This window comes from Podarcis muralis, chromosome 9 (genome assembly GCF_964188315.1).
Source record: "Podarcis muralis chromosome 9, rPodMur119.hap1.1, whole genome shotgun sequence".
Lineage (NCBI taxonomy): Eukaryota > Metazoa > Chordata > Lepidosauria > Squamata > Lacertidae > Podarcis > Podarcis muralis.
Window position 1 is genome coordinate 57,180,658 of NC_135663.1, and position 16,488 is coordinate 57,197,145.

General features: G+C 41.1%; 1 protein-coding gene across 7 annotated transcripts in view; it reads right to left on the bottom strand.

Moving 5' to 3' along the window:
• The window catches only part of MTUS1 (microtubule associated scaffold protein 1), a 103,071-nt gene that overhangs the window by 62,947 nt on the left and 23,636 nt on the right, over positions 1–16,488 (bottom strand). For 6 of the 7 annotated variants that reach the window (XM_028745084.2, XM_028745088.2, XM_028745086.2 and 3 more), the window contains exons 2-4: positions 11,615–13,773; positions 9,486–9,672; positions 474–659 (exon numbers count right to left, since the gene is read on the bottom strand). In XM_028745084.2, coding sequence (XP_028600917.2) covers positions 474–659; positions 9,486–9,672; positions 11,615–13,624 — 2,383 coding nt within the window. In that variant the 5' untranslated portion in view covers positions 13,625–13,773. The remainder of the gene's footprint in view (positions 1–473; positions 660–9,485; positions 9,673–11,614; positions 13,774–16,488) is intronic. The other variant, XM_028745089.2, reaches the window with a different exon arrangement.

The following is a 16,488-nucleotide window of genomic DNA, read 5'->3' on the forward strand; positions in this document are numbered from 1 at the left end:
TACAATTTAAGGCAGTATCAAAGCAGGCAACAGTTAAGCTTTGTCAGGGGGCTGTTTAGTATTAATTCCTTAATGGTACTTAAACGGCGTGCTTGTAAAAATTGGTTTAAGCTGGTAAGCAGCAACTTATTTGAAAGCCTAACAAAACGAAGACAGCTGCTGTAAAATCGGAAAGGAACAATGTTGTACATAAAGACCGCATACTACAATGAAAGCTAGTCTTAAACCACAAGTTATTTCCATCGCCATTGGTGGATTGTGTTGCCTGCTCAGTGACATGGGTACACATTTGCAAACAACAACATGAGCATTTTCCAGTTATTGTTTTCTACCTGTTATTTAGGGTAACATTGCAAGGATGAGGACAGCCACAACACCATCAGTGCCATAAGGTCAGACTTAAGCCGTTTAGGGTTTTATTCAACTAATTTTATTTTTTTTTAAAGAGATGGATTAACAAAAAAATGACTTACAATTATTGCTGCGTGTACTTTGGTCACTCTGAGTGCTACTGACAGAGGAAATGCTAGGTGTTCTCCGTATTCCTTGTCCTTTGACAGGCACTTTTGATTTGGGACTCGGCTTAGCAGAACTGGTCCAAGATCCTGGCAAGGCTTTCACAGATGCAAGCCTCCCCTTGGGAGAACACGTTTCTGTTCCTGCCAGCATAAAAAGGGAGTGAGTCACTAACAAAGATTACAAAAGTAGTAATCTCTAAAACAGTTAAAAAAAAAAAAGCCTTGCTTTTGTCTCATTAAGGCATTAGTAAGCTGGGGAGATCTACATACGTAAGAATAAATATCACGATGTGGCAGAAGCTAAAAATCATGACAGCTAACAGGCGTGATTCTGGAGAGCTCTTTGTGTTAAAATGTCCCAAAATAAGGATGTACAATGTAGGCAAATACAGTGGTACCTCGGGTTAAGAACTTAATTCGTTCCGGAGATCCGTTCTTAACCTGAAACTGTTCTTAACCTGAAGCACCACTTTAGCTAATGGGGCCTCCCACTGCCCCGCCAGCGTGTGATTTCTGTTCTCATCCTGAAGCAAAGTTCTTAACCCGAGGTACTATTTCTGGGTTAGCGGAGTCTGTAACCTGAAGTGTATGTAACCCGAGGTACCACTGTATCAGCATCTATCACATTGTTTCCTGTTCATTCTGCAAGAAGCTTGGGGTGGCACGCCTAGGCGGTCTCATTTTATTATACAAATACCCCACAAGATAAGTTAGAAGATAATGAACTTAAATGACTGTATGAGGATCTGAATGTAGTCTCCCCAGCCAGTACTTTCTGAAAGGCATTTTCAGTGGCAAGGAAAATTTCAGCACAACTCCTGTAACTCAAGCCCTCTACACCATTCTGGCTGGGTTTGGCACCCACAACCCAACCCGCACACACCTTTCTTGAATGCACCACCAGTAATTTGTCATTTCTGAGAAACAGTCCTAAGGACCAGAAGTGGGCTTGGAGATATTTGCAAAAGTGCAGGTTTTAACCCATTCTGGGGGGTAGGTGTGCAGGTTCAAGAGCTCTGTGCCAACTCTATGAGACTTTAGGGAGTTTAGAGGTTGGTAAGATGCGCTGCTGCTCACCGGAGAGGAATTGTTAGAAATGATGGCATTTCATGCCCTGAAAGTCTCCTGCAAAATCATCAGCTGCCCAATTCCATTTTTAAGTCAGCCGGTTAAAAGATTAGTTCTGTTTGAGAGACAGAATCTCAAAAGCACAAATTTGGCAAAGGCGATTAAAACACACACACACACACACAAAACACACAATGCCGCCAAATCTCAACACCAGATGGCACTGTAAGATAGCATAGAAACTCTAATAACTTTTGCAGTTTTACTTAACACTTGCATTTGTTTTTATTTTTATTTTTTATTTAGTTTTCATTTTACAACAAACACCAAACATAGACTCAAATTATTCCACACATCATATTTTGACTTCCCTCCCCCCGCTTTCTGTGGTTTCTTATATCTATACTTTTTACTGCATTTCCAAGTTAACCCTATTTATTACGGTATTTATCCCAGATAATCAATATATGTTTTCTGTCACTGCACGTTTTTACTTCAATCCTGCTAATGTCTCAATTTGTAAATATTTTTGTAATTATAATTTGTAAAATAATTTTGTAAATATTCAACAAATGGTTTCCATTCTATATTAAAAAGTTTGTTTCTTATTCTTCCAGTAAGTTTTGCCATTTCTGAGTATTCTAAAATAGATTCTGTTGCCATTCTTCTTTGGTTGGAACGTTTTCTTCTTTCCATCTTTGGGCAACAATCACTTGAGCGGCAGTGGTCACATACATAAATACATTTTGATATTGCTTAGGTAACTGTAGCCCCATACTTCCCAAAAGAAAAACTTCTACCACTTGAATTTGTTAACTAGCTGTTTTAACTTAAACAACTTGAACAGATCAATTAAAAAAGGAGCTACTAGACACGACGGGGCTCTTAATTGAGAAAAAGCCCAAATACCTTGGAGTGTGGCGAAAACCCAATAATATAAATATCTTTAAGGACAATTGTATTAAAATACGCAGGACGTGGGTGGCGCTGTGGTCTAAACCACTGAGCTTGCCAATCAGAAGGTCGGCGGTTCAAATCCCTGTGACAGGGTGAGCTCCCATTGCTCAGTCCCAGCTCCTGCCAACCTAGCAGTTCAAAAGCACACAGTGCAAGTAGATAAATAGGTACTGCTCAGGCGGGAAGGTAAACAGCGTTTCCGTGCGCTGCTCTGGTTTTGCCAGAAGCGGCTAAGTCATGCTGGCCACATGACCCAGAAAAACTGTCTGCGGACAAACGCCGGCTCCCTCGGCCTGTAAAGCGAGATGAGCGCCGCAACCACAGAGTTGCCTGCAACTGGACCTAACTGTCAGGGGTCCTTTACCTTTTTATATTAAAATATGGACAGGAATTAAGAGAAATTTGGAAGTTTGGGGGAGGCTGAACCTCTCATTGTTGGGAAGAATATCAGTTATTAAGATGAATGTGCTACCAAAAATGCTGTTTTTATTTCAAACAGTTCCATTGAACAGAATGCTTCAATGAGTGGCAAAGAGACATTACGAGATTTGTCTGGCGGGGGGGGGGGGCAAGAATAAAATATGTTACTAGTGGATCTAAAATTTTTAAATAAGACCAAAAAACCCCCACAAAAGGGGGGGGGAGTCTAATATGCATTTGTATTGGAAGCATGTGATTGTAAGGTGTGTATCTGTAAACTTTTGAAAACTGAAAATAAAATTATAAATAAATAAATAAATAAAAGAAACAACTTGAACAACTGAAAAATTAAAAGTCCAAACAGCTATTTCATTGTTTTTTCTCCCTACAATCTAAACTGACTTTATCCAAGTAAACCATCATCAAATAAGTGGACAGTGAACCCTGCTGTTGGAAAAATAGAAAGCACAAGTTGCATACATGAGTAAAATTGGACACTACATCAACTGCATGATAGCACTGGTGTAGAAGCCCCCAAGAGAGGGGGAGTTTTAACCCCCTCCTTCCTACCACCAGTTTCCCCCAAACTCCACTCTAAGATGCTATGTGCTCCAGGAACAAAGTTATTATGGGTGCATATAATAACTGCCCAGAAAATCAATAGCGGTTTTAAAAATAAGAAGCAGATTATATGGATTTGTTTTACCAATGCTACGTCTAAAAACAACAACAACATACACACATAATGTCAATTCAACGTCCTGGAAGTCTATGGAAAATGGAACCACACAAGTATCAGCAAACATGACTGGTAGGAATTGTGTATCAGAAACAGGTGCATGACCAATTTTAAATGCAGATTTATTTTGGACAAGCTACATCCTAATAATAATTAAAATAAGCATCCTGTTTCTATTCTATTGATACATCAGACCATGGGGATAGGGTAGAAACTCAGTGGATGAGCAGCGTTACTAAGAGATCTTATTCTCTCTGGATTCAAGCCATGGCAAGCCCTGACAAAAAATAGTTATGGGTGATAAAAAACCAAAACAAAACCCCCAAATCACCTAGATTAAACTCTAATGGTTTACATGGGCTATTTTGATTGCTGTTACCATTTTTAAAAAATCTTGGCAGCCACTGGACTTTCAGCCCCTCATCATGCAAACAGGCATCACAATATCCTTTGGCAAGGAATAGAGAAAGATTGATGAGCCTTCTTAACTTCTGAGCTTATCAAATGCTTCCAAACATTTGACATCTGGATGAAGAGGATTAGTCATTAGGTTTGATGGGGGGAATTTCCCTGTGTTCATCCCATTTTAGAGCTTTTTCTTGCTGGTAGCAATGCAACAGATCCAGTTTCCAGATAAGAAACACCAAGGTATGCAATAGATCAACCCAAGTTTTCTCTATCCAAATCTTGCACGGAGAATATGAAATTGCTGTTTGAGAAATGCATTACTTACACTATTTCAGAACCTTAGTCAGGGCAGAACTTTTTAGGCAGCTGCTGATCATAATTTATTTCCTCCTGCAATACAGTCCACCGCAAACAGGCTTACTTCATTGTTTATGATGCTGATAGCTAACTTTACTTTCTCAAAAATGCTGATGAGAACCCAAGCCATCCTTTGGACAATAATGAGAAATGATATACAGATACACTTAGGTGACTTATAGTGTTGCATCCTAGGATGTGATCTGCTAAGGGCTTTGCAAAGATTTTTAATTTGCTCTTTTGCTTCTACTAAAGTCAGCATTTTGAATATAACTAATATATTTGGTGACAGTAAACATACAACTGGACTAGACAAATACTAATTGAGACCTAGTCTAGACATGCAATCGCATGCGTCTCCTCCTACTTTTTTCCAAGCCAAAAGCAACCTTGGAAAGCTTTGAATTTCAGCAGAGGAATGTGGAGGCAGGACCGCTTATTTCCCTCCAGCTGATTTTCCATCTAAGGGAAAGAGATAAAGTCCTTATATCTTTCCCCTCCACAGGCAAAAAAGTAGCTAGAAGGGACCATTTCAAACAGAAAAATCAGGGGGAAAGACTACACAACCCACCACACACACAAAAATCCAATTCACAACCTCCCTAAGCCACTTAAAAAAAAAAAAAAGATAAGGAAAGATAAACACCACATGTCTAGTTTTGGCCACAGTTTAAGCCAAACTGTTTGGCCATCATGAAAGAAATACAGGCATCATTATCAAAAGCCAGGTGACATGTTTGGATTTAATTCCTCTCAGTTTACTTTATAAAGGATGGCAACTGAAACCCAAACCACGTTAAAGGGTTTGTAGCTAGCAGTGCAAAGCTTGATGGCAGTATAAGCAGGGTGTGTGTGTGTTATTTTTCAAGTCAACTTTGAACAGAGAACACTATTTGCCTACTCACTTAGGATGTGCAGCAACTGCTTCTCAAAGAACCTCGCAACAAACTGTGCATACATCTACCATAGGAGAGTACTTAGCCCAAGGCAGAGTATATATCTCTCCTGCATCACTTTTATCACTGGATATGCATTATCCACAGCCACCATTCTGTGGCTCAGTGCTCAGCACACAGTAAGGAAGGGTCTGTCCATTTTGGTTCTCTCAGTTTCTCATTTCCCCCCCAATCTTAAATTCAGTTCTCATCATTTTGTAGTGACTTGCAAGAAAAACCTGCACTAAAAAGTTAATGGATTTTCCTAATTTTTATACGCAGTTTTTACTGAAGTACACACTTTTGCAAGCAAGTTTCCTCCAACATGATGCATTTTGGAAGCTATTTTTACTAATATTTTCATTTTTATGCACAGTTTCCCTCCCTCCAAAATATATGCATTTTTTAATACATTGGTTGGAGAACTGCATCGAGCAAGTGTGAATTTCAAAGGATAGCTGTGTTTCAGTTCACATATCATTTCGGAAAGTGTGAATTTGATAGATTTGGCTTTAAATTCATATCAAATCAAATTTCTCCTCCATCTCTAGCACAGAAGCTAGCTATGATGTCTACACAGCCTGGGCTCTGCCATTTCTTCTTTCCAGTGTTGAACTAGATGCCCTTTAATACTTAGGTGAAAGTAAAGGAAGATGGACACTTGCTCAGCCACAGTACGAAAAAAGCAAACGAGTCAAAACATGAAGGCTGCACATTGAGAAGTGGCCTTTCTTATCTCCACCAGTATGAAAGGGGCTCCCATTCCACAACTGAGCTGTGTGCTAAGCAGACCCAGAAGTGTGTCTGGCCTGTCACCTTCTAGCACTTCAGCCTTTAGCAATTGAAGTAGAATAGCAAACCTAGAAACTGAGAGATTGTAATTGGAGGCTTGCCTCCCTCAAGCGCTTAGACATCCACAACTGACTATTTTTAAAAGAAAAACTGGGAATGGGCTTGAGCCTTCCTAGGCACTCCAACTTCAGAAAGGATCTGAACAACAAGAACACAATAACAATTAAAGTTGTTTTAATTAATCCATAAAAATTGACTCCATTCCCAATCCATGGGAGTTTTGCCCTGCCACAGGATCGTTTTTGGAAGAGGAGTTTAACAAACAGAGCAGGGGATGATCCCTAAATTATTCACATGGCTACTGTAAAGCCTCACAGATGATGAGGTTTTGGTTCCTGAATGTACAAGCCTCACTTCTTCTTCGAGCTTACTCAAACCCTTCCTGCCAGACTCACCTTAGTGGAAAGAACAGCTAAAATTATATTAATGCAAACATTTTCTCCTCTGCATCAAGTATGTTTTAAGCCTTATGTCAATAAGTGTATTACAGTCATACCTCAGAAGCAGAACAGAATCTGTTCTGGAAGTCTGTTTGATTTCCAAACTACGTCTTCTGATTGGCTGCAGGAAGTTCCTGCAGCCAATCGGAAGCTGAAGAAGCCCTGTCGGACATTCACCTTCCAAAAGAACGTTTGAAAACCAGAACACTCACTTCCGGTTTTCGTTCATTCAGGAGCCAGAATGTTCGACTCCCAAGGCGTTCAGGAGCCGGTACAACTGTATTATGTAATAATAATAATAATTATGTAATAATATTGCAGGGAAACAGGAACCATAAGTGGCTTCTGCTTTTGGCTCTGTCACATCTCCAAACTCCTGTCCTCCCCAAAATAGGAGCAATGGAAGATGGTATGGAGGATATTTTTTTTCCAGATATGTAAGTGCGGCCATGACTTGGTATGGAGAAGCAGGAAATTCATGGCACTCAAGAATTCCTTGACAATTTTGTCACGTATATGCTGTGGTCTTGCCAAGCCACAATTCAGGCTCTTAAGAATGACTCAAATAATCTATAGTTGGCTTGCAACCAAGCATGACCTTTGGCACTTATGCTAAATGACAAAGTATTTGTTCAAAACCCTATTTCGTGTTTCTTTTTTATATACGTGAAATCATGGATAAAACACTCTGTACAGTGACAAGACTCTGTTCCAGACATGCTTAAAGCTTCTCCATCCCTCAAGGCTCGCCAATGTGATGCAAAGAAAAGTTCTTGATATTAAGAAAGAGGAGAACATTTTAGCAGCTTGGAATTCCACTTACATTAAGTGAGGAAAAAGTGTGCTATGCCAGTAGCAGCTAGCTCTGAAATTGAAACTAAGACACTCACCCATCATTACCACTAACCAGATAATGATTACTCTGATAAAAAGCCTTTAAGAACAGAAAATTGGAAAGGCTCCAGAAAGACTTGGCTGCATACACATAAGATTTTATTCTAGCTAGACTCAATGGACACCAAGAACTTGCTTTTTCTATGTTGCATATTTTCCACACCCCTCTGAAAAGCACTGCCTGAGAAACTCTCTCCTCCAGACACAAACTAACTGAAACTGGGTGGATTTGTGAAGTTATAAATTACTGTTTTGAAAGAGCAAAAAAACTTTTCCTTTTTGTTTCAGCATGCCTACCTCCCACTAAATAAGATTTTGTATGTATGGAAGCATAAAAAGGTTGCATTGAAGAACCAAAAACGCAACAACACACAGCTTTACAAAAGAGCTCACATGAAAAATAAAAACTGAGAAATAATTTTTCAGATCACCAGCACTTTGTTTATACATAACAAACTTACGTTAGTTTGGGTTGTTTCTCACTTTAAAGAGGGTGGGAAAGTCAGGACAATTAAAACTGGTTTTTCTGGGTAACAAGTCGTTTGCATGCTTTTAAAATGATGGTATGTTTTCTAAATTAACTTTACATGTCCAGACTGACTTTTTAGTTTGCAATTCTTAGAACAGGTGTGGGCAGAAGATAGTTCAGGATCTACTGGTACATCCCTAGTGATTGGCAGGGGCTTCCAATTCCCAATTGTTTAGCAATAGCAACAGCAACAGAATGACATTTCCACCCCACTGCAGCCTACATTAGGCTGCCGAAATGAGCTAGGGGTAACTAGGAGTGAACATGCGTGAAAGGGCTCAGTTATGGTGATGAAAACAGATCCCTAGGCTCAGAATGTGCTGTGCTTTCATTCTATGTCTTTTGCATCTGGCCGTGTTTGGTGGATCTTGGGGTTCCAATAGGAGAAAGCAGAGCCAATGAGACTGGAGACTTGCTAAAGATAGTCAATAGATGGGTACACGTGTATACATTTAAGGTGTTTGTTTTTATTCTATAAAATGAAACCCCAGGTCCACAATCAGGACTGCAGCATACAGGGAGCAGCTTTATTCACTTTCCCTTCAAATCGTGGTCCCAGCCTATTATCCTCCCCATGAGAGAAGCTAACATTGGCAGCAATAATAAACTTCCGTTATGCATAAATGCCATATTTGGAAGAAAAGTAGTTAACTGGGATCATGGCATAGTAGGAAAGCCCATATGCCGCAATCCTGGTACTGATGGGGGGCTCACAACTGGTTAAATACACAAGGGTTAAATATACGATATACTTTAAAAGCATGCACACATGAGTGGACTACGGGGCAAACCACACAGCCTCCTTAATGTGCCACTACTGCTATAAAATACTCTGCATTTCCCCAACTCCAGCACCAGTAGTCACACAAGCTTATATGAACAAGGGAAAGAAGACCACATAATTGCCACTAGAATAATCTGAGCTCTGCAGAGATCGTGGAAATTGGGAGTTTGTGGTCTCATGACCAAAGTCCATTTGCACAGACCACAGCACACGCCAGCAGCAGATACACGACCCATCCACTCCTCAGAGCAGGTTTCCACTTCCAAAGAACTGCCATGCCCAGGAAGAGGGGGGGGTTCCAAGTAAAGGACAGTCAACAACTACAGATCTAAGCAGAATAAAACCTCCCATTTCTTTCCTCACGGAACAGGGTTAGGTGTTCGTGCATTCTGCAGCTGAAAAGTCAAAATTGAGGAGATGCAGGGGTGGGGAAGGGAGGGGAAATGACCAGCAGTGACTTGGCGTCAACAGTGACGTGCAGCAAGCATTTCGCACAGGCACAGAATTCCAAAACTGGGCTACTTGCAATGCACTGTCATGGGAGATTCCACACAAAACAGGCAACTAACAAAAGTTTTTCTCACCAGAATTTGACGACAGGACTGCTCTTGCTCTTGGAGGAGATAAAATTTTAGATGCGTGGCCATTTTTGCTGTCACTTCCTCTCCTGGAGCGGAATGCAATCTTGGAGGCCGGCATATTCCTCACGGCAACAGGCCTGTCCTTGGGTAAACTTTGTCCTTGGGTTGCCTCTGCTTTAGGCAAAGAAACCTATATGGTTCGGGAGCATGTGGGGGGTAAAAAACAACAACAACAAGCAGTCATGATCAAACTACAAAGTGAATCTGTAAGCAATATAGATATATATATTATTAGCCTCACTTTAATGCGGAGCATTAAGGTAATAATGGAGAGATGCTAATGGAGAATCATTGGATTGAACATGAACTGAAGGCTTGTCTCAAATTAAAGAGTATCCCAACATCAACAGGCAAACATTTGTCCTGCTGACAGCCACCCACATGCTCTAATTTAGAAAGAAAGAACAGCTGTGATCAAAAGATTATGGACATCACTTCTGGTATTTAATTATGATATGAAGTTTATTTTTTTAAAAAAATGTATTGCATGAAAGTGTAAGCTCCCCTGCTTCTACAAGGATCAGGGGAACTGCTCAAATGAAATTTTGGGGAGAGATGTTAAAAGGATGTTAAGAGATGCCATTGAACAAGAGCTAAGATAATAGTTTTGGCATTAGCCCTCTTCAGGTGCACAGCATGAACATGTGAAGGACAAAATGTGCGTAGGTAGTCATGCAACCACACAACATCCCCATCATCCCTCTGTGCACCTGTCCCACCCCACTCCTCTCCTCTCCCTCTTTGCTTTGCTTTAAAAGCCACAAGTCAAGTCAAAACCTCCAATCCAGAGGTAAAAGCATGAAACCAATGCAGGAATTGAGGCAGATTTCCTATACGAGTAGTCCTTCACTCATAACATTATTATTTCAGTATTATCATCTTAAGAATTTGTGAATTAAAAGACAGATTGTAGCTTTATGCAAACCTACTAGTGGAGTCAAGCAAGGTAATTTTCTCGCTCAATGGTCCTGTTTAGAAGCAGGGATCCAAATGTTTTGGTTTGGCTTTGTAACAAGCCACGATTTGCTATTATCAGTGCGCACACACAAACATGCACAGTCCTCTGACATGTGCATATGCTATACGCTGAGCTTTGGAGAAGGACCTCGAGAGATTCACACTGCCTTCTCCAACCCCAGCATCAAGTGAGGGAAGGTCTCACTTATTCTCAGAGTCTTCTGCAAAGAACTTGTAGGAGAAGCAAGATATAAAAATCCACAGTGCCAGAGATTAAAACGCTCTTATATGCTTTATAACTGGTTGCAGGAAGTTTGCCATAAGCTTTTCAAAAGTCTCTCATTGAAGTCAGCTCTTGCACAATACTTTAATTGCTGTGCTGAAAAGAAAACATTTCTGCAAATATTATCGCTAGCAACTGTCACCCTGAGAGCTTGATAAAGGAACACCTACACATTGCTGCCCCTGCAACAAGATTTCCAGTTCTAGAATGTCAAGATGTTTTGATCATTTTGGTATGAACTAAATAATGTTGGAACTGAAAGCAAAGAGGCTGTATTTTGTTGCAATATAGTTGCATATCAAAGCTTTACTAGTTGCAAATTTCAAACAAACTGACTATGTCTAGCTATAAACAGAAGGTTACAAGTAAGATTGGTGGGGTATTGGGATGAAAACTGTAAACAAGCTGTCCTACATTAGTTTTGAGTGAACGTGCATTATAAAATTTTCAACAGGCTGCATCTGGGTGGCAGCTTCTCACTGCAAGGCTAAATAAGCAAAGCAGAGGAGGGAAAGGAAGAGCCACCGAGAACGATCCTGCGCCACTTTGGGCACTGCCACACATAACACTTACTAGGAGCATTATGATCTTACCAGCAGCACATAAATCACATTTGACTTGCATCTGTCATGGTTTAACAAATCACCATACCCAATATTTGTAATAAATCCTCTACCTGCTTACCCAATCTGCCTGTAAAGTCAAAGAGGTAGCTATCACCATGTGTTTATATGCTGAAAATGCTAGAGGTTTGAGTTCAATAAACACGCAGTCCATGTTCTGGAAACAACCTGAAGATACATTTAAGTTGCTGTTGTATTAAGAAACTTACCGAGAGAACTTTGTTTGCAGTATCTTTTGCAGACTGCTCTGCTGGAATCCCACAAAAGCCATTCTGCTTCTGTTTCTCTTCCCCTTGAGATATCTGACTCAAAGCACAAGGCTGCGCCCAAGACTCTGCACTGTCCATTTTGTCGCTCGCTGTCCCTCCCGAGTCCTGGGAGCATGGAGCTGCCACAAGGGAGCATGTCAAACTAGGGCATCTTGCCTTGTCGACCTGTTCCATGCTCTGCTTCGACACTGTTGTTTTTAGAGCCTTGTGGGAAGTGTTTTCGGAATGAGTTGCAGCATGCACAGCTTGGCTAGGAAGGTGTTTATTAAAATGTTGCTTGGGAGTTTTATTCATTGGTGCTTCTGATTTTGTACCTTTATCCAAGTCTATTTTTTTCCTCAGTGCTGCAGCTGAAGAGGATGGTTGCCTTGGGGAAGACGACGGGGAGGATGAGGAGGCTGTAGACAGCTGAGGAGATCTTTGAGCTGCTTTCGATGCACTACTTTCTCTTGGCTGAGACACAGGCCTGGACATAACTTTTGGCTTGACATTTTTAAAGTTTGGTTTTGGAAAGCTCACTATCTCTGCCTTCCTAGCTTTGGTTATGGTAGCTGTAAAGGGAGACCTGTTTGGCGATTTAACTGCAACTCGTTCAGCATTACTTTTCAATGATGTCCTCCTGGGGTGGTCTTTCGCCAAGTGGCCATTCTTTCCACCTTTAGAAATTCCATCACCAACTTCATCAGGGGTAGCAAACACAGCAAAAGTTGTATTTGTTGACCCAGCTTCAGGAGGTGGAGAAGCCAAGTTGGGTTCATCAGGTGAGGGACTAAAAACCACAAAAGTCTCATGGCAACTAGGCTCAGCCAGATCAGCCCTTTCTAACTTCGGTATATCACAGTGTAGTGTCTTGGACATTTTATCATCGTGTCCTTCGAGCAAAACCTGATCTTCTTTAGAAATATTTTGTGCTTTGGTCAAGATCTCCCTGTCTTTGTCAGACTCCTGTTCTGAATGCTCATCAAAGCTCTCAATTACTAGAGGGCACATGCCATTGATGGTGCCATCAACTCCAGGTTCAGCTTCATCATGCTCAGGTGTGCTATGCATATATTTCTTGTGCTCATCATTGAACCGATTAAATGGTTCCATTTCTGGTGAGCTCCCACAGAAAGAATCACCACATTCAACATCCTGCTTTCCCTGCTGTTCACTGTTCTGCGATACTAAATCTATATAATTGGTGGCCTTATCTCCTGTCAGTGAAAGAGAAGTAGGTAACACTCCGCTATCTAGCTGTATGACACTTATCATATTTGGGTTGCCAAAGGCATCTAGCTTAGGGGAACCAGCATTGTGTGTGTAAGCAACAGTTTCACAAGTGTCCCCAGAATATGCAGGCATCTGAGGGGCACATCCCACCTCATAACACTTGCTTCCCACAGTATCCCCCAGGTTTATAATGGTAATGAAAGAGTCACTTGAACTAGCACCTTCCTGTTGCATTTGGGCATGATCTAATTCATTTTGGATTTCAGTAGTTGTGTTTAGTTCCACAGCAGCGAGGGGCACTGGGTGCGTTAAGTCCGCCTGGCAATAAGGCACAGATTCCTCCATACTGCAGTTCTGGATACTCTTTATTGCAAGGCCCTCTTTGAGAGGGTTCTCTGGCTCCTGGAAATTCTGATTGAAGGCATGCATGTAAAACTGTTCCTTTGCACAAGGGATGTGCATGGCCTCCAGATCTGAAGTCCCCATGCAGATATAGTCACTGGCAGTCTTTTGCAGATCTTCTTCTTCAGTGCTCTGAGGATTTGAATAAATATCTGCCTCACTTGTATCCTTAAATTCGATATAGTCTTCATGCCCCAGCTCTTGGTGGCAGTGGCTAACAGTGCCGCCATTCAGGGAGGTTGACGAAGTAGCGTTACACACATATTTATTGCCATTTTCATCCCTGATGATTATAGGAGGCTGCAAGCCCTGTTTCTCTATGCTTTCAATGTTCATTTTTGACTGTGTTTCTAGCTTGTCCTCATCCTAATCTGCAGAATGTTCAGGATTTAAGGCTTTTTCCATCACTTTTTAAAAAGCTTCTCTCAGTTTTGTGTCTGTTTTCCGGAATTGTAGGGCTTTTCAAGTATATTCCCAATTCTGACCTGAAATGGAACACATGGAAAAATTAGAGAACACTCCTTGCTTTTCCCCTTCCTTTTTCCCTTTAAGGAAATAGCAGCTTGGGGTGTTGGGCTGGCTGAGAATGTATAGGAAATGGTTAACTTCCCTTCCATGAAGTCCTAAGCTGGATCAGGGCCTCTACAGCTGCCTTTTGGGAAAAGGGGAATAAACAAGTGCTAGGGCCCATTTTTAAAAGAGAAAGAGCGGGGGAGGGAGAGGGAGAGGGAGAGGGAGAGAACTAACGTTTAACAGCCCTGGTACCTGACCAAAATTAGAACAAAATAAAATGCAGCTGATATGAAAAGTTCAAGCATGTTTTAGGCTTGAGGTCTAAAGACCAAGAACTTCATGCCAAGTAGTTAAAACCCTACAACGTACCATTAACACACACTTGGAGGGTGACAGCCTATGTGGGGATTTAGGTACTAAAAAATTTAAAGCACTTTTCTCAACAGCATGTGTTGACAAATAATACTACACATTTGGTTGCATCTGCATCACACACTTAAATCACATTGCTTTTCCCAAAGAATCCTGGGAACTGTAGTTTATCCCACACAGAGGTACAATTCCCAGCACCCTTAACAAACTTTACTTCCCAGGATGTGAAGGAATGTGCTTTAAAGGTATGGTGTGGATCCCACCACTGTATCCCGTAACATTTGCTTTTGAGAGCTAGGCCTACACATTTCTTCTACAATTATACAATATTGCTTTGATATCTCCAGCAGTTTGGTTTCCAACTTTTTTTTTGTTTATTTGTTTAAAATGCATATAAAACAAGCAGTCAGGTATGTGTTTTTTCCTCACTGTATCAGTCTACACAATACCTGATGTGTCTCTCACTGGCAGCCTTAAACCAAATACTCGAAGAAAGCTTCATCAGCTGAATTGGTTTCACTTTCCAAAACAGCCTTAGAAGCCAAATGTACAGTGGTGCCTCGCAAGACGAAATTAATTCGTTCCACGAGTTTTTTTGTCTTGCGATTTTTTCGTCTTGCGAAGCACGGTGTTGGAAAAGTTTTGGAAAAGCTTCAAAAATCACCAAAGTCTTCAAAAACCTCAAAAAAGGCTACCAAACCGCGTGCTATGAGTTGCTCCTCGAAGTCAAGTCGCAACTGTATTAACGGTTTTAAGAAAAAGGAAACAAACTTGCAAGACGTTTCCATCTTGCGAAGCAAGCCCATAGGGAAAATCGTCTTGCGAAGCAACTAAAAAAACCAAAAACCCTTTCGTCTTGCGAGTTTTCCGTCTTGCGAGGTACCACCGTATAAGTACAAATAAGAACTGATGCAAATGAGAACCGAGTATAAAACTATAGGCACTGCTCTCAACCTAGTTAAATCCACTTGAAACTAATGTAGGTTTTCTAATACCTGCTAGGCTCTTCTTCTAATCATAAATTCCAAGTTGCATTTACTCAGTGGATCAGTACATAGCCCCCAGTTTGGACCATATCCATGTCAAAGATGAAAGCTGCTCCAATTTTAGCCAATTTTTCTCCCACCCAAGCACCACCCTCATCCCACAGTCTTCAGAGGCTCCCTTGGGCCCCCAGAGACCTTTTTTCAGGGGGCATAGGGTGAGAGGAAGGGGGATTCTCCTTCTGCTAACTTTCTTCCATTTGTGGTTGCTCAAGATCCAGAATGTTGGAGAGGGAGTTCCTCCAGCACCCTCTGATGTCAGAGCCCTAATTAACAGGAGTTCCAAAGATGCTAGAGCATCTATCCCCTCACTCATCAAACCATTCCAAGCAAAGCTAGGTTCTTTTTACAATTTCACTCATTAGGGACTCTTAGTATTGTGCGTAGTAATCAGAGCAAGCAGGCAAAAAACAAAACAATCCATCATTATCCATTCATCGTGAATATCCGAGACACTTTTATCTAACATTTCTGTCACCATTTATTGCCCCATTATGCTTCATGTCAGTCTTAATACAGTACAACACACACACACACCCAAAAACCAAAGGCTTAGGTACACGCAAAAAGTTCAGAAATTAATCCATCTTTCTAATTACCGGTACCTTTATTTTCCCATTATATTAAGGATGTGGAACCTGTGGCAACCCTGAGGTAGCTGGACTATAACTTCATGATGCTAAACCGCACTGGATGGATAAAAGCCACAGATGCGACTGATGATGACCTGAATCCGCAGCCTATTTGGGATGGGAGTATATGGCACTACCCACAAGTTCACACTTACTGCTTAGTATTATTTATGAAGCTTACACTGCATTACACCCTGTTGACTTTAGGTCCATCTAGTGTACCATCCCTAACATCTACTATATATTGTTGACTTGCCCAAGGCACTCTTATGGCAAACGTTTCCTGAAACACTATTGGAAATAATACCCTTGCATGGCGGCAACGTTACCACTTGCTTACTCTGTTTATTTGAACTTCTAATCCACCTTTCCCTGAAGGCTTACAGCAGGCAAAACAAAACATTCAAATAAAATCAGGACGGCTTGATGGTATGCTTAGTCATCCTTAACTATAATATACCTGCCCAAAGTCTTTTATTGCCTCTGGGAGACACTCTGGCTCAGGATTATGAAGTTTCTGAAGAATGAAACTCAAAAGCTGGGAGTACCTCCCAACAGCAGTTTGTTTTTGTGGGCCCTCAATATTGATACTTGATGCTTAGCAGGCATCACTCTAAAATGCCCATGGCAGAAAGCAGAG